The 18,592-nt window shown below is 39.0% G+C and overlaps 2 protein-coding genes across 11 annotated transcripts in view; both read right to left on the bottom strand.

Moving 5' to 3' along the window:
- Nucleotides 1-2: 2 nt before the first annotated feature.
- On the bottom strand, nucleotides 3-12,499 carry LOC110054551 (glutamate dehydrogenase, mitochondrial-like). The gene is made up of 15 exons (XM_089272558.1): nucleotides 11,962-12,499; nucleotides 9,616-9,750; nucleotides 6,802-6,938; nucleotides 6,217-6,367; nucleotides 5,563-5,651; nucleotides 5,306-5,342; nucleotides 4,348-4,409; nucleotides 3,706-3,843; nucleotides 3,495-3,533; nucleotides 3,020-3,121; nucleotides 2,861-2,941; nucleotides 2,558-2,681; nucleotides 1,917-1,999; nucleotides 1,311-1,373; nucleotides 3-497 (listed from the first exon to the last, which is right to left on the bottom strand). The coding sequence occupies exons 1-15, from the start codon at nucleotides 12,209-12,211 to the stop codon at nucleotides 378-380; spliced, it is 1,611 nt and encodes a 536-aa protein (XP_089128684.1). The 5' UTR covers nucleotides 12,212-12,499; the 3' UTR covers nucleotides 3-377.
- A 1,943-nt stretch (nucleotides 12,500-14,442) lies between these two features.
- LOC110054549 (zinc finger MIZ domain-containing protein 1-like) overlaps nucleotides 14,443-18,592 on the bottom strand; it is a 41,512-nt gene continuing 37,362 nt past the window's right edge. For all 10 annotated transcript variants that reach the window (XM_020760886.2, XM_020760884.2, XM_020760885.2 and 7 more), the window contains 2 exons: nucleotides 17,724-18,004; nucleotides 14,443-17,136 (listed from right to left, as the gene is read on the bottom strand). In XM_020760886.2, the coding sequence (XP_020616545.2) occupies nucleotides 17,044-17,136; nucleotides 17,724-18,004 (374 nt within the window). In that variant the 3' untranslated portion in view covers nucleotides 14,443-17,043. The remainder of the gene's footprint in view (nucleotides 17,137-17,723; nucleotides 18,005-18,592) is intronic.

Genomic DNA, 18,592 nt, shown 5'->3' with positions numbered 1-18,592 from the left:
CGTTAACATTGCAAATGGGAAGATCGCTTATTGTTTTTTAATAGTTGCACAGTTTCACAAATCTTACTTTCGCCTTGCATTTGACTTTTCATTTTATTATAAATAATTATTGCTACCCTAGCAACACAGACCCAGTAATTCGCGATTCAGAGAAGCGAATTGAAGGCTGTCAATCATCTCTTTCAGTCCTATACACAGGATTCACGTGACTAGCACCACATACTAACCGCTGACATGGCAGTGCTGACGCGAATAACCCGGTCGCAATAAATATCATAACAACGATACAAACGATACAAACCCATTCATTCATTTCATTTCAGTAAAAACAAAAAAGATATCTAGTAATTCATTGTTGTTGAAATGTCCTAGCTTGACTATGTGAATGTGAATCCAGCCACAGTATAAGTGTTGTAGACTTTCTCCATGGACACAATATAAGCAGCTGTCCTGATGTCTAGTCCAAGGTTGTACTCCTCAGCACAGCGCATGATTTGCTGCAAGGAAAAAGTGCAATAAGTTCTGTCTGTTTGCTTGTTTGATCTGGAAGCCCGAAGTAAACACATGCCTCTTTTCGCGACATCCGTTCTTTGCCTGGTCAAAAAGACTAGACTTGCCTACAAGATCCTATAAGTTGAGCTACGAAAGCCGAGCTCGGAAATTGAAAAACGTCTGCGACACTTCGAGTGCGAAGACCGCGAATAAGAGGATCACAAGCTCAACTCTCGGGCCGCCCTATTCAACAAGAAGCGAGCGACACTTCAGGAAAGTCAATCAAAAGACCTACAGTTACAGGTTGGTGATCCGGGAATCTGCACGGAAATTTCCACACTGAATGGTTCAGTTCCAGTCGTTAGTGTTTTAAATGATTCAGTGTTGCTCATACATTTCAATCTTCGCTTGCACGTAATAACCAATTAGACAAACTACGAGCAGTCCGTCTTTACCATTAGTTCGTCGAACGAGAAGCGAAAAAGAAGCGAAAAAGGAAAAATGGCCGTGAAAACTCGAGGGGGTGTAAGTAGTAACGGCGTAGCGTCCACCTCTCGCTTCCTTTAGGCTTCCTGATTGTTTTCCGAGATATTTTTCTAAACTTTTCTACAAAATCCTAGTCTCTGGCGTAGTCGTTATTTGGGTTGTCACGGAACGATCCTTATTGGGAGGAGCGTTGTGCGACAACCCAAATAACGGCTGCGTAGGAGACTAGCACAATCCTTGCTGAGACGTAAGTGAAACGCATAGCTTTACGTAGACTGTAGTAGACTAAAAGAAAGGAACGCGCCTTATTTGACCGGTATGGGACCACGTACCTTGGCTGATCGTTCCATTGTGAATTCTAATCCAGAGTGGACAATATCTCTTTCCGATGCGCCCTGGAAAAATAAGAAAAACTTAGCAACTGGAGCTCAAAATGGGTAGGAGTGGAGAGGTGTAGAGAAAAGCACGGGCCGCATTTAAGCCAACTTTTCAAAACGGTAGCTTGAGGTTTCGCACCCAGGCGAGTTCGCCCCCACCGAGTTCGCACACACATCTCAACTAGCGTTCAAGTGCTTAAAATTGATCTTTCTCTTACCGAGCAAAAAATACAACATTGCGGGCATAATGAAACAAAATCACACAAAACATGCTTATTTCTCGTTCTTTAATCCACTGAGGGGGACCAAATACACCTTGGTAAAGACAGGCATAGACTGTAAGCAGTCTTTTTTCGTTCTAATTCAACGGGAAAGAACGCAAGAACTAAGCGAAGAGCACAATATTCGCGAGTAGTACACGGTGTCCGCTCCACTCTCTCCTCACAGCTTTGCCGCTCAACCCGCCAAAATCGTGCTCTTACATGTTCGCCCAATTTTTCTCTATCCTGCGAATTTTACTTGTCTATAAACTGTTGCAATTATTTTGAACGTTTAACTTACTGCAATCTTTTGAAGGAACCCCTCCGATGGTCTGATAGGAATATTTGATTTGAAATGAGTTTCCAAGCTTTCTTGGACGCTCGCTGTTGAGGGAGAGAGAAAAGAACAATTTTTAAAAATGACAGTTAAAATATTGTGTTTATTGTGTTTTAGCGTACGACAGATTAGTCAAAAGGCTGCATACGAGCCAAGTGGCCCATCAGGCCGGCCCTTCTCCCAGTTTCTGTAGCATGATGAGCGACTAGGAGTATTTCTACTCCCCCCTGATAGGGTTAACCCCAGCATTAAGTTCGCCGGTACCCATTTATACACCTGGGTGTAGAGAGACACTGTGAGAGTAAAGTGTCTTGCCAAGGAACACAGCACAATGGTCCCGGCCAGGGCTGAGGAACCTGGACAGTTCAATCAGGAGGCGAGCGCACTAACCATGAGGCCACCGCGCCACCTACACAGCCTAACAGTTTGAGCGCAAAACAGAACAGCTACATGTAGAGGAGAAGGTCACCAAAAACAGGCTTAAAAGGCAAAATTATATATAAACTGATTTTGTGGCTATCGAGAGACCAGTAAAAACACAATTATTTTAATTTTGCGATGGATTTTAACGTTTCAGCAAACAAGGAACACAAATCGCTTTCTACCTAAAAGATTAAAGTTTGCTTCCTTCTCGTACTTCCAAGTCAGACGTCCAAAACTGACATGGTTGATGTTCTTCAGCCACTCGAAGTAGGAAACAGTCACACCTCCTGCGTTCAAGTACATATCCTGTTGAACAAAGCCAGAATCTTTAGGAACAAACGTTTCCAAAGTTCCGAACGTTTAATTAGTCTTTAATCTCAAGGTGTAAAACTATTATCTAGAATATGCGTTAGAAAAGACACTTTGTTAGACTGAATAAATGGCAAAGGATAAGTCAATGCTAAATTATGATATTTAAAACTCACTGGAATGACAAGTTTATTGTTTTCAATTAAAACTCTTTCTGCCGCTGGTGTGGTTGGCCCGTTTGCACCTTCAGCAATAACCTGAAAAGAAAAAAATGCAAATATAAATGGATAACAAAAGTAAAAAATAAAGTACAGTATTTGTAAATAATCACTTACCTTTGCTTTAATTTTGTGGGCATTTTTAATTGTAATCTGTTTCTCATTCGCAGCAGGAACTAATATGTCACATTCAGCTTCCAAAAGGTTTTCCTCGGTCATCTGAAACAAGAACACAAAACAACATTTTGTTGCTCCAGTCTAGCACCAAGGGGGGTCTTTTTAAAAAAGAAAAGGCACATACTGAAGAAAATATTTGGAGTGTTAAAATTTGAATGAGTAGGGGAAACAAAAAAGGTTCAATGGGGTTTCTTAGAGTCAAATTTTAGTAGGATAATTTTCCTGTTGAATCATCGATTGCTTGTTTTCTCTTTATTAGTAGTTTTATGGCTGTTTAATAGCTGGAGAGGTGTTGTGTGAGAGCCAGAACCTTTTCCTAGTGCGTGTTTTCTTATATGGCAACTTAAATTATTAAGTGATGATTCAAAACTTTCTGTTGTTTTGAAGATGACATTATTAACAATTGTTTACACACCTTTGCTCCAGGAAAACCTTTAATTGAGCCATCATTGTCCTTGACACAAGTAAAAGAGAAATTAATTGTTAAGCCTACAAGTATGTAATTCAAAGAAGAATAAAAAAATTTGACCAGCGCCATGAAACAGTAGTAGATAAATTCAGTATTTATCTAAGTGTGCTCTGGTTGTTGCATGTACAACATACATGTACATTTACTATTTTCCTACCAGTTTATAATCTTCAAGTTCTTTCGGATCAATTCCATCTTCATTGTAAAGATTTCCATCTCTCTCCATGATTCCAATGCACCTGGCTCCTGCACGGTGCAGATAACGGCAAGTATGGAGACCCACATTACCAAATCCCTGTTCATATGGACATCACAATTACATATTAACAATGTATTCAGTACAATACAGCCACAGCTGGACTAAAATTCTTTGACCACAGCAATACAATGCATGTATATTTTGTATTCACTAATTCATTATTTTTAATGCATTATAACCTCTTATGGGAACTTGAAATAAGTAAATATATTTATTAATAACTTTTTTACCGAGGCAAATGCCTCAAATCTCCTGTTACTAGCTTAACTACCCTGCATTACATAATTTTTATAAAGGTTTATGGATTCTACAACTGTAAAGCCCTATGAATCATCAATTAAGTAAATAAGTTAAGCAAAAATGAAACATAATGGCAACTGGCTTCAGCCCAACATAAAAATTCTGGCTCTCTGAGTACATGTGCTTAAATATATATTTTATACTTTCAAAAATAGCACTTTCTGAATGCACCTAGTCAGCAGTCCAAATTATTAAAGGTTCAATTAGTTTTTAATGTTCAAGATTAATTATTTTAATTACCTGAACTATAAATGTTTTTCCACGGAGTCCAGGTTCTAAGCCAACTAAGCCAGAATATTTTTCTGGAAAAAGAATAAAATACAACTGTTACAATAAAAACACAACAACAATAAGAATTAATTCACAATGGTCATGATACCCATGTCAATTGGATCAAAAGCATACATGTACTGTACAGCTCAAATATTAGCAAACTGTGAAAGTTACACTGAGCTCTTGAGATGTTGGTCTTATAACATCAGAAAGATGGCCATGGTGTTTAAGCCAGTAAAAAAATATTACTATTTAACATAATTATTATTAACAGTGTATCTGGCTGGGACCACTTATGGGGGAAAGGGAGTGGGTGTATACATGTACCTATGTCAAGGGTGTCCCAGTCAGAGTGGAGGTTGAACCAGGGGTGGGGGGTACTCCCTTATATGGGTTATATAGGTATGTGCAGCCCCAAAGGATAGGGTTTTTCAGCCGTTTTGGTCATAAATAGGGTACCGCTATCGATTTTGGCCATTTTGGTCTTAAATAGGGTATGGTTTTAGCACTCTAGTCTTTAATTGGGTATGTTTCTTGGAAGAAGCTCCTTTTTCATCATTATCAATGAGACCATTAACAAAAGTCCTTCATAACTTATGTTTAGGGCAACTCTGTCAGCCACAATGGTCATAAATAGGGTGTCAAATTTTTGGCTAGGTCATAAAAAGGGTAGCAAAAATCACAGATTCTGGTCATAAATAGGGTAAGAGTTTTGGGAAGTGAGCTGCACACCCTCACCCAACTTTTCTGAGAGTACCCACAACCCCTTCCCCCTTCCCCCCCCCCCCCCCCCCCCCGGAGGTTGAACTGCACATGTATAACACAGAGCTGGATCAAAATTGACCACTGTCGACAACTACTGTATGAGAATGTCAGTTACTGATGGTTGCTCAAAATCTAAATGCTAACAAATAAAATTCAATACCTGAATTAAGAAAGTTGTCTATCCCATGGAAAACACCCTGAAAAAAAAAATGGACACAATATTTATTAATCTTAATGGTCTAATTTACAGTCATGTTACATGCATTAATACTGAACAATTTATGTTAGACAATGAAAAGAAAAAAAATCTTGCAAACCGAAAAGTTCACTTACAAAAAAAAGAAGTACGTGTATGTATTTATATCACCTGAAAATCACACTAAAACTACTGTAAAATCAATCCCAAATTCAAATTACCCTTCCTGTGGCTGATATTCTTCCATGAATTCCACCAAGATGAACCGGTTTTCCAGTGACACAAGCATATGCATTCATGTTACCATAACCTGACGAAATAAATAATAAAAAGAAAAGCAGGTTATTTACTTTTTAAAGTTTCTTTTTGGTTCTGGCCTTGCTACAAGGGTTTTTCTCATGGAACTTGGTTTTCATCCCACCACAAAATTTAAACCAACATCTCCAAATTCTAATTAGATCAGGATTAGGGGAACTGTATGAAAACCAGCTCAGGCTGAGCAGAAGTGGCTTCCAATATTGCAATCTATTTATTTTAATAGCACATTTAAGATAGTATGTGTGCCCTCACTGGTCAATAGGTTTGTTTAGATGAGAATATGTTAATGCAGTTTGTTTTCTAAAAGGAATAGAGTACTGATTTCCCTCTTTACATAATGTTCTAGTCTAAACACTCAAAAGTGTTGGGGGAATTCTTGAAAGTAGTGTTACTGTCTCGAATTCTCTTAACCCTCCTCCTGTTTACATATATGTAAAAGACGCTAGTACATGGAAGCAATCCTCTATTGCTTATTATAATTATATTACAAGTATTACATCAATTGAATGCAGATCCATCAAATGATTCTGCTCATGATTTAGGTAGAGGGTAGTTACCTAATGTCATGTCAAATGAGTCTGCAATCCAACTCATTTCTCTCTCCCCAGTCCCCATGTCTGGTGCTGGCACATCAAGGCCTGGTCCAATGAAATTTTTCTTTGCAAGCTCCACTGTGAATCTCCTTGTGATCTTTTCTAGTTCAGATTGCTGTCATGAAAGAAAATTCTTATTCTGAGAAACATAAATTACAAAACAAAACAAACAATACTAGCATTTACAAGGCCAAAAATATGCACAGAACTCACAACTGATCTTCTCCTTAAAATTAAGGGACAAATCTGTCGGTTTTGACACTTGACAAAAATTAATGTGGCCCGCTGATTATCTTTGGTACAGTAAATCTGAAAGCCGAGAATGTGATGCCCATCAGGGGGGATAGACTCTTATCAAAAAGAGAAATGAGGCAGGACAAGAGTGCTTTCAAAGTTTAATAGGGGTTGACAAAATTTGATACCTTAGACTATAAAAAAAGTCACCATCCTGATAATTGTAAAATGGAATTGATGGTATGCATATATTTTTGCAAAATAGACAAAAAGTTGCCTGATGTGGATGGGCTGTAATTTCTATCAATGACATACTGAGTATTCTGAAGGGTTGATCTTGATGCCTCCTTTAGCTCCACCAAAGGGAACATCAACCACAGCACATTTGTATGTCATAAGGGTGGCCAACGCCTGCACTTCATCAATATCAACGTCATCACTATACCTAATACCTACGAAAACGACACACAAAAAAAATGCAAACTGTCACAGTTGGCCTTTTGGCTTTAAGATCTGTAACCAGTTCATTAATTAAAACAAATAAAAATGCATGTCCTTGAAAGCTCCACACAATTTTTACATTAAAGTCTGCATCCAAGCCAAGCAGCCCATCAGGCCAGTACTAATATATCCCCGGTTTCAGAAGCATGAAGTGACTAGGGGCGTTTTCCATTTACCAAAAAATTCCAGAAATTCCCGTTGGGATGTAAATGGAACACGACTTTTGGTTCGTTCCACTGGAAATTTTCCAGAATAAACAAAATTCCTGAAAAGGTAGTCCCGTTTTCCTGGTGGAAACTTCCCAATGGAAAATTTGTGTTCCATTTACAGATTTCTCATCTTTATCACCAGTTCCATGCCTTTCGCGGTCTTTTAAGCGACCAGGCCTCCCTCAGCTCCCTCATTTTTCAACAAAAATGGTGGCTGATCAGGGTTGGTTTCTGGAAGCTTTTTGCAAACAAACTTTCAGGGCTACTACAAGTGCTCTGCCTGCCACGTTCTAGTGCCAGATCTAGAAAATTTATTGCAGCACAAATGTGCTGCATATAAAAGTGGTAGGTAGAAATTCTTGCTTGTTCTCAGCTTTTTTTGCTGCTGCACATTTCCTCTTGTCATTTGAAAATGAAGAATTACAGCGCGAAAAATGGAGCGAGTAAAAGAGGGGGGAGGGGGAGGGGAAGGAAGGAAGGAAACGCTTGCAGACAAACCCCTGGATATTGAAAACCGTCCACTTGGCCTTTCATGCCTGAGTTCGCACACCGAGATTTCGTGCTGTCATTGGCTGTCATAAATTAACCAATAAAATCTTCGGCCTTCCATGGTGGAAGTGAACTTTGAACCATAATAAATTTACTTGTCAAAATATGTCTGAAACAACGAGCTCACGGTGGGAACGGAGAAATCTCGATGAATTAAATTTGGTAATTTATAATCAAGCTCTATTTCTTCTCAACCCGTTTAAAAGGAAGGACTGCAAGGGTGAAGTTTTAGCACAAATCTGCCAGAAAGTTAAAATGTGAGAAGTATTCCACTTGCGTTAGTAATCCTTGTGCTTGCATGATTCGAAATCTTGGATCACTGTATTCATTCATTCAGGAATCGATACAAGGCAAAATTAGCAAGTCAACTCCCACAAAGGCAATTCCAGTAAAGAAACGTTTGCTGGAAACGCCAGATCCGCAAATCAGTTCAGGTGTTATCGCCTGCAGCAAAAACAAACAACAGAAAGTCTTCTTGGCAAACTTTGGAATTTGGGCAGGAGAGGCTTCAAACATCTGAGAGGGGAAATAACGATAATCTTGACCAGTATCTGAATAAAGATAATCTTCCCCTAGGCGGCCTCCAAGTCAAAGTTGTTTATAAAATGTCCTCGTAAGAATTCCCCGCGACAAGACCACTAAATTTTTGGTAAGGCAAATATGTGACAAAAACTGGCATGCCGCAGCTAACACTATAACAAATCATTCAGAATTGTACCCAGAGGTTCTAAATGCTGTCAACAAAAATGCTTCTAATGAAATGTCAGAGTACGTACGACAACATGTTGCCATGTAACAAGCCAGACGAAATCACTACGTTTTCCCACACAGTAGTGCGAATTTTCTGTCCCGTGGTTTATTATCTTGTCCTTGGCGCGTGTGGCATTCAAGAAAGTGATGTTAAAATTAAAGGAACAGCTGAAAATTGTGTCGCGCTTGCTTCTGCAATGATGTGCAGGCTTCGAAAAACCAAAGCGTCGGCATTGCACTACAGGATTTCTACCGTACTGTCGAAGCTGACGACTAAATCCTCGTTCAGTGAGAGAAGTTAATGAACAAGCTTCGAACGTGTCTTTCCCATTTGTCTGGCACTCAAAGGTACTAAAATACCTTTGATCGACACATGTCAATAATATTGGACTAGCCCAGCCAATCACGAGGTCCGTTCGCTGGCGAACAGAGGTTTTCAAAATCCAGGGGTTTGTCTGCAAGCGTTTCCTTCCTTCCCCTCTCCCACCCCCCTCTTTCTTTTTTTTTGTTCTCGCCCCATTTTCTGCGCAGACAATACACCGAAAATCCCGTTCCTCGGTCTTTCTTTGCTTCCAAACCCCACGGAAACGCTTGCTACACAGGCTAAGTGAATATCCTGGCAATGCTTGTTCAAAATAACCTTCAGTTTGTTGCAAATTCCATCTCATGAACATCGAGGCCACTGAAAAGATATCTACTGCATCGTCTTCTGAATTAATCAAACGTTCTCCCTCTATTGAGACTTGAAACATTCTGCACAAAAACAACATCTAATGGGCCTCATTGACCTCCATTTTGAATATTCATGGGAGATTCAGAGAAGCGAAAGAGAGGGGCCTGTGAATGAATGGGACTTGTGACAAATGATACGCGCTTTTCCCAAATGGAAATTCCCAATAGAAATTTTCCGAAATTTTTTGTAAATGGAAAATGCCCTAGGAGTATTTCTACTCCCCCTGGATGAGAGCAAAGTGTCTCGCCCAGGAACATAACACAATGTCCCTGACCAGGGCTCAAGTCTGGATTGTTCCATCCAGAGCTAAGCGCACTAACCAGAAGGCCACTGCACTTCAGGGTAATTTGTACCTTAGAAATCAATAAAATCAGTGTCATTACAAACCTCCTTTGCATGGTGTTCGATGATGACTGTGTTGTGCCCTATAACCCTGGATAAGTTTAAATTCACCATTATCTCTTTTGATTGGAAACATTACTGAAAGAACATCAGCACAGGGCTTCATAACATCTAGAGTTCCTGTAAAAATTAATAAGAAAGTTAGCATAGCCCAAACTTTGACTTCATTGAGCTGTTGTTCCTGTTCACAACAGAAATTACCATAGGACTAAAAGTGAACTCCAGTGTTTGGTGGCCAGTCAGGCAAGTTTCACTTAATTGATGGACTGACTCAGGACAAAACAAAGTGGCCTGATTACTGTATCATTACTGTATTATAATAATCAATAAATACCTCATTGAACACACTTCAATAACAAACCATGCCCTGACAACTTACTCAAAACTTGCTTGCAAATTTCATTTTAGAGCCAAAAGTTTGATGAAATTAAATCAGAGTTCAGTACAGAAAAAAGGCAATCCAATTATAAATAAACATACTGGCAATTTTATTGTTATTACAACTTCATGCTTGTGGTACACCGAAACTCCTCTTGTATGTGTGGGACACTCGCATATTCCTGGTTTTCAGTGTCACGCCATTCAAAATAGATCAAAATAATAATCAAAACCGTTCAAATTATAGATTAAGTCCAGAATCTGGGAAATGAAAGAAGGTAAATATGCAAAGACTCTCGCCAAGATTCTGGTCACAGCAATTTTTCTTCCCCAAGATATGTGGAGAAAGATTCTACACAAATTTATAGAGATTTGTAGGGAGACGCCACACTGGTGCCCATACAGATGGGCACCAACATGACGGCCAGAAACCAACAGAAACATCTGTCACTGAGTTTTGCCACAGAAGCTTGAATTTATCCCTCGAGGAACTCTAAAACATTAAAACAATACTTCTTCTTACACATGAACTGTTCAGATATCCAAATTTCCCAAAATAAGTCAATTTTTAAACCATGATGACAGCTCTCTAAGCCGTCATGTAAATGCCGCATCATGCAAAAGCTTAGAAATTCGAGTGTAGTACTGTATCACAAAACCAAGAACCCATTTGGAGCGAAAATTTGTTTGAATATTAGTTTTCAGCTGTTCTTATACATCACTAAAGTTAAATCTCAGGAAGATCAATAGTTTTGTAGTTTGAATTTTAGTCACATCATGTGAAAACCAGCTATTGATTAAACCTCAACTATTAGTATCACTGGCCCATTTTAAGTTGCTACTGGCTAACAGGCAACTGCCTGTATTGTAGTCCTGAACTACATGTATGGCTCAAAATTATAAATTACTGCACCTTCCAATAACAAACAAACTCTGTTCAATCTACAATTGCATTTCTCTTATCTCTTATTTCTCTTTGATTGCATTTCTCTTATGCTTTGCTCTACCTCGACCTTGATTATTCTGGATATCACAAAAACCTCATCCAATAATTGTTTATTATATAGCAACCAACGCTTCCACAACAGCGTTAGAGTTTTGCGCCCTGACCATATACAAATCTACTCTTAACTCTTACCAATTAAAACATTAAATGTCCATACAACAGTCACATCTCCACAACAGCCAGATAATTCTGCCACAGGATGGCTGTTGTGGGGAAGTTCAACTGTACAGCATGCATGTAAAAATACTAAGAATTAAGCCAAAGCAATGTTTTTGTTTACTGTCAGCAAACTACAGCCATTGGAGAAAACTTGGGAACACTTGCCTGAATGGCTCTAATCAATGTTTCCTGAATTTCTCTTGTGCTCTTAAGTTCCTGTTTTTATGACAGTATAATACATTGCTTTCACTTACACTGTACTTGGTAAATAAGACATTAGTCAGTTGATAGGAATGAATAAACATGAGATTGAAAGTACTGCCACGAGGACTGCCCATATTTGGATCAGACGGAGGTTTGGAGGGGGCGTAAACGATGTCGTAAGAGCGTCGTCTCCATTGAACCAAAAAGAACGCTTGAAAATAACAGTGAATAACGTTGTGATTTCTTTACGACAAAAACAACAACTTGTCGGAAGAGTAAAAGTAGCCCCGTGTTTCATTACATGGCTAAAATGTTCCAAGACGTGCGTTGGTCTCATGTCACAAGGTGAAGCGGATGACATACAGGCCGGTGTCAATAGGGGATTTGAAATTTTCAGACTTCTACTGATCGGTAGAGAAAGGAACTTCCAAACAAATCGATCTAGGCAAAACTGTTTTTGTTGAGCAAAGAAATTGTGTTAAGTTAACAAGTAGTTAACAGTCTACCATAAAGTTTTCGTTTGTATCAACTTCATTGATCCGATTCACCGGAAAAGAAAGAATGAAATTCATACGCAATCTTACCTTTTATTCTGTGTTTTTTGTCTTCAAACTTTTCTGTGCGGTAACCAGGGGGATCTGGCTTCGTCAGAAGCCTATGTTCCACGAAGCTTCTTGCATTTTCGAAGAAGCCTTCGCACATTTCTGTGAAGGACGGATCTTTGGGATCAGAACTGGTGGACATCTTCACCACAACATTTTGAACAGCAGGAAGGCATTTCGTGCTCTTAATGAAGACACCTCTTAAAGAGCTAACACTTTGAAGGCTAAACATTTCCAAATTTTGAGTACAGAAAGACTATTTTACGACCAAAACCCTCGTCATTCGAACACCACAATCGGGCCTTCCGCTTCTGTTGATTGTGAGGTGACCGCTCAGCCAATTACAGGCTAGCGCCAGGTTTTCAAAGGAAATCCCACGGCCATTTTTCTTCCAATCACGTGATTCTCTATAATTAGAAGGCTGAACAAATATTCTATAACAAAATGACGTCAGTTTTTCACGCGTCCGACTTGTTATTGATCATGAATTAAAAAAAGGAAAAAGGAAAAAAAGAAAGAACGCCTGATATTTATTATTACTGATAGCAGGTTAGTCATAACATGGTCAAAGTAGCTTTGGATCCACCAAGCCATAGCCGAGTGGTTTTAACAACAGTGATGACGAAATTCATTGTCAATAACAGGACAGACGATATAAAAATTGACGTCAATTTATTTTTTGCAATAACAAATTGTCAAATTGTCCGCTCTCGCTCGTTGACGCATCGCATAAATTATAAATTCATGTGTCTGTCTACTTATTGACTATGAAAACTAGCCAATGGGCACGCAAGAATTTCTGCAGTTATCGTAAAAGTGTAGCTCTCTACAGTTCTGTAGTCAATGCCTTTAATAAGACACTGGCACTGTATAAATGTAAAAAAAAAAAAAAAAAAAACTCGGAAGAGCGGGAAAAAATTAACTATAGCAGGAAATTCAGGCCACTGAACGACCTCGTCGTTCATTGAACGAGAACCAATAAACGAGAGAGATATTAGGGAAGTTAAAGAATTAAAAAAGTTTTGGAAATGCAATTGAACGTGACCCGATGGCTTGTAATCCTTCTTATTTCAAACGGGCATAAACCAGAGCCTTCGTTCATTAAGACCGTATCATATATTAAGTACCTACCGTCTGATTGGAAGGAGGAAGGATGCCAAGATTAAAAGGATGGAGGTGTTCCATTCTCGACCATAGACCCTCGCATTCTGAACTTAGCAAGATACGAAGCTCTGGGGAACTCTGAGCAAACGGAGCTAAATCTTGGCTATGATGGCCGCACAGCACATGCTTGGTAGAAACCAAAATAAGTGCTGCTGGATTTACAATGGACTCCTTCAGGAACCCATCACATGTATTGTTCAATCTTATTTGTCTATATTATGAATTGGTGCTCACAAATTTGATTAATTTTCTAACATGTTTTAAAATTCGTCACATTTTCTCGAGCCTCCGTATTTTAACTCGAAATTCTTAAATTTTGGCTTTGTCCTAGTCTATTGTTTGAGCAATTGTTTTCTTTCAATAAGGGACTGCATGGATAATGAAGCGCTTTCATTGTTTCAATGGAAACTAGGACAGACTATATATTTTGCCGGGTTCCCCACTCCCTAGTACCCAGCGTCTGCATTCCCTTTGACCAGCGGTCGGGAACGAAAACTCGAGGAGTCGAGGTACGAGATTGGGTTCCCCAGAGCTATTCGCGCCATCAGCCATGCGCAAAAGAGAATGACTCTGGGGTCTAAAATGGGAAGTGTCAATCTCGTTCCCATAGTCCGCGTTACGGGACAAGGGAAACGCGGGCGGAGCGAGATTGGGGAAGTGTTCAAGTCTTTGTTCCCTACTAGGCATGATGGCTTGACGGAAGTTTCCGAATCGCTGGTCAAGGGTAACGAAGACGCTGGGTACGAGGGTGGAAGTGTCATTGCAAGCCCGAAAATATCAGACGTCCAGTTGAACCGTGCAAGCCCAACTAACAACGCTTGGCTCATTTTAAGACATTCTCGTCCCTAGAGCCTCCGCTTCTTTTGGTCACTTGGACATTATTTGTTCCTCAAAGTTCACAGTGCGCTCTCGGAAACCTGCTTGCTACCTAGAACAGATAATGTCCGCGGACAAATATCCGTACACATTTTCGCGCCAAGTGGAGGCCGTTGGTTATTTATCCGTTTTGGTGACGAAACTGAATCAGGGTTACGAGAACCGTGGAGATACGACCCTCCAAAAATCCCTAAAAATTCCCAGTACCACTTCTTTAGGGAAGTTCACTGCAGGCTTAATATCGAACCCAGATCCCCCAAGGCCAGGTGGAACAGAGTGACACCAGGGTACGAGATTTAAGGAGGGAAGAAGTGAAAGGATGCAGTTGTAACTCCAAAACGCGTCAACTTTCACTGGCTGAAATAAGTTCTGAACTGTAAATGTTTCCCACCCGACCCTATACACCACAAAACTAACCACGTCTCAGTTGACTGCATGGCCTTTATTTCTTATAAAATTTAGATATAGAATATCTACACATACAGGCGGCTTTAATAAGTCTATCATAGCCTTCTTCGTAAGAATTTGTTCTTCACTACAGAACTGTAGTTGTAAACTTCAGGTTATAAATAAGTATAAAATCTACTTTACTATCGATACTACACGAGAACAAGAGGGACGACGAATTGCTTAGCTTTTAACTCAAAGGGCTAACACACTACCCTGAACAGCGTACGGAACAACCTTCCTTCACGGTACAACGAACTTTGTATTAATACGATGGTAATTATCTTGCTACGCATTTACAGCTCGAGAATAACATATTAACGAAACCCAATCGATTCCCTTCAAAAGAAACATCAATTCAGACGACTGTTTCAAAGTGATGCTCATCTGGTAACTTTCACTAAATGTGATCCAAACTAACTTCACTTCTATAAATTAAACCGTTTACTAGCATAGCCAACGGGCTAAAACAACGGTCACAGGACAGTTTACTACTGATAATCTCATTTTTCCACATATACGCGCCTGTACTGTATTTACAGAGGCTAAATCATATTTTAGATATACAATATTTATAAGTATATAAATACATGTTAACTTTTATGTACACTATACGGTCTGCGGACCGTCCGACCTCTCCCTAAACCGTCTATCGGAAGTTCAAAACGGTGGCGCAATGTCTACTCTCGGGTTTCGTACAGGCACTTTCAAGACTTGATCACGACAAAGCCATGTTTTAAGCAATCACTGACCGCCTTTTAAAGCTGACGAATTTGGCTAACCTCTTCTAAAATCCACATTATTCGCGTGCATTTTAGCTAGAATGAAAAGTGGTCTCAAGAAGATCGAAACGTGCTTTCAAAAGTAGAACAAAAATACGAGAGGAGAGTGAAATCGAGATCGTGGTAGTTCGCGGTTGATATCAAAAGTCTTCTGGAGAAACGTCCACAAAGCTTGAAACCAGTTTGGAAGCAACAAGACATCCTAAAAAATAGCACTTCGCAGGAGGAAAAAGAGCTATTATTTTGCGAGTTCCCAGTGCTTTACACAGCTAAACCCGACTGAAAAAAGTTCTCAGAGAACAAGGACATTTTACAGATCTCAGAAAAAGTAAGACTTGATAAGAAATACAAAAAGTTTAAAAGAAACCACAAAACGTGTTAGTAAATCAGTAACTTATTTCAAAATATCGTCATACGTAGAAACGGGTTAATTTAGATTAGTAAAAGAAAATCAAGAACTAATTCACTCAGCTTATATTCTATATTCTAAAAGACATCATTGACATTTTTGTACTCTATTTCTATATTTACAATAATAAACGTTTCTTCTTTTGCACTTTCTTAGTTAGAATCAGGTACAGCACGAAATCGGAAACAAAAAGTGACGAGAGACCGAGACGCAGGATTTGATCTAAACCAAATCACAAATCTTCAAGACGCATTTCAGTGACAGGTGAATGATTCAAACATAAAGCAGTGAAAAACGTTTGGTATAAAAGAGCTTCCCAAATTCCAGCAGTGTTAATTCTGAGAGGCCAGGCAATAGAATTCAAAAGGAAACAGGTCAAACAACGAACGAGAGAGACAGAAAGACTGGATTTGTTAGCTTGGTTCTTCCTATGTGCCTAATGAAATATTTTGCCCCCGAGACTGCAAAAAAAGCTCTTACACATCTCTCTCTCTAATGATTATGCAACTGGAAATCATTTTTCCCATAATAGTTATAAGATATTACTGGCTCTTTTCAAATACAACTTTACGGCACTTATTGAACTAAAATTTATATATCCCTCTAATTAAAAACAAAAAGAAAGAATACTACTTTTATTAATCTATGCGTGTGTACAGTTAGGGATGCATGCCCCCTTTAATTTATTTATGCATATATTATAGCATTTACTAAATGTATTCCAAATGTTGGAATAATTAATAATTCCCTCTGTCCATCACACCTCGAGTGCATGGTATAAAAACAGTCTGTTTCGTACTATTCACATCAGGCAAAAGCTACTCTATTTAGTCCTTTGCATAATAAAATTATTGTTCTTGAGTTTGACCCAAAATCACAGCTTCTACATCACTATAATAAGATTACCTTTAGCTGCATCACTTGTAAAAACATGTCCGCGTTAACTCCAGGATAAAAATTGTGCCATTACTGAGAAATTTCTGCCATTGCTTAACAACATGACTTTTCTTATATAAAAACAAACACAAAATCATCGAAGAGGTATGAATCATAAAAAAAAAAACAAACAAAAGAATCATTCAAAAAAATCCTAAAATATCGCTACTAATTGCTGAAAACGATTTTTAGGTAGAACTATAATCTAAAACCGAACAAACCATTCTATAACATGATCTAATACTTTTGAATCCTAACTTATAATATGACAATAAAGTACTTTCTACTAAGAATAAGTTTATATATACTATGCGCGACAAAGACAATCAATGCATTGCGTACAGTAGACATAATATATTATCTAAATATGAATCATGCGTTTTATTTGCGAGAAGCAAAGTAAAAATTTCTAGTATGGCCTCTCCTGTCGACGACAACACCAGCACACCGTTACTCGAACATGGACAAGATGTCCTCGCTGGGAAGGTCGGACGGCGTCAGGTAGTTAAAAAGTTCTTCAGGGTCGAGAGTTCCTGGTAAAACCTGAAAAAGATCAGGAAGATCACTAAGTCAGAAAGGTAATACGAAAGGTCAACTAACGACTGAGATCCACACTACTGTTTGGGAAAACTACGGCACATTTATAACGTTTACCCCGCATAAAGAGACTGCGTAGCGGTGGTTTCCTTTTGTGGGCACATAAGAGGCATGCGAAAATACTTGCTCAATCTTGCACTGTAAGCTTTTATATGAAAACTTGCGCTCTGGGTAAGGAAACGAAAGCTACACGGTCAAATACTGTACCTTGAATTGATACAAAATAGATTGAGAAAATTACGACTAATTTGTCAAAGGTTGACTGTATATAGAGCGTTTTCACATGACGTCATGGCAGCCATACTAGTGATCCAGAACAATGAAACGACAGCCATGTTGGTTTACCAAACCAATCCTACAGGAGTTGAACCCTTTTTTTCTATGTTAAGACTTCCTTTTGTTCCAGTAAATTTGCATGTGTGCTAGTCACGTGAGCAAAACGCTTTGTGTTATTAACAAAGTCCTCTTATTATTTTCTCCTCATTTACTTTTAAGCCTTTCATTCTTGACTAAAGTGTATCGTATTAACTTACATCTAAAGCGCCTTCCACTCCATCTGTTCCCCCACTGTGATCTTCCAGGACACCAAAGTTAAACTCATCCGGAAGATTGTCGTGTTCAAGGTCAGCTGCAATACTGTCAGCATTGCCTGACACGGGAGCCTGGGATAGGACTGAGGGGTGCTGTGTTCTTTCTGCGGCCCCTTTTTGAGCGGGATGACTCCCTGGAGTTTGAGGTGTGGAAGGACCTCTGGGATGATTGCTGTTTTGGGTCGTGGCTTGACTTGTGACTGGACTCGGAGTCATCTTATCACCTGAGAGATAAAGTTTTACAATACCTGTCTTAGTTCAGCCTCTAGCTTCTCTAGATTTTGCGATCAATTCCCTGTCAGGTCCCTTTCAATCACTTCATAGATACAATATAAATCAAATAGCAAAGCATAAGCTCAATGTAACATTTCAAGGTGGCAATAGATATATTAAAGGGCCCTACTCAGCCACACCTTTGTTTTTGGTTACATGCAAGGGTTTGGCTATTAAATTTTATCTACTTACATACTTTCAGGAACACAACTTGCAGTAAAGCAATACGATTTCGCTTCACCATGCAATATCAATAATTTTGATGGCCTCGAAAATGGTAGAGGCTGACTAGGGTCCTTTCACTTACAGTGTACAGTGTATAATGACGTTAAGGGAAGTTCAAGAAAAGCTGAATGCAATGGGGTTGTTCATGTTAACATAACAGATGTTAACATTATGAGCAGCGAATAAGTGCAACATAAAATAGTCCATTCACTTCCACGATTAAATAAAATTAAATAGATGTTGATGACAATCACTATTAGCATAACAGAAAAAAGAGTTTGTTGAAAATTAATTTCCCACAAATAAATCCAAAG

Source organism: Orbicella faveolata, unplaced genomic scaffold, assembly GCF_042242905.1.
Source record: "Orbicella faveolata isolate gen_17 unplaced genomic scaffold, um_ofav_v1 contig_1, whole genome shotgun sequence".
Taxonomy (NCBI): domain Eukaryota; kingdom Metazoa; phylum Cnidaria; class Anthozoa; order Scleractinia; family Merulinidae; genus Orbicella; species Orbicella faveolata.
The sequence above is the reverse complement of the archived record's forward strand: the minus strand, read 5'-3'. Positions and strand labels throughout refer to the sequence as shown.

Excerpts from the sequence above, each read along its gene's own strand:
- LOC110054551 (XM_089272558.1), bottom strand. The coding sequence starts at position 12,211 with ATGTTTAGCCTTCAAAGTGTTAGCTCTTTAAGAGGTGTCTTCATTAAG. Across the intron at positions 6,939-9,615 it reads TCGAACACCATGCAAAGGAG|GTATTAGGTATAGTGATGAC; the intron begins GTTTGTAATGAC and ends TCGTTTTCGTAG. Across the intron at positions 3,844-4,347 it reads GAAAAACATTTATAGTTCAG|GGATTTGGTAATGTGGGTCT; the intron begins GTAATTAAAATA and ends CCATATGAACAG.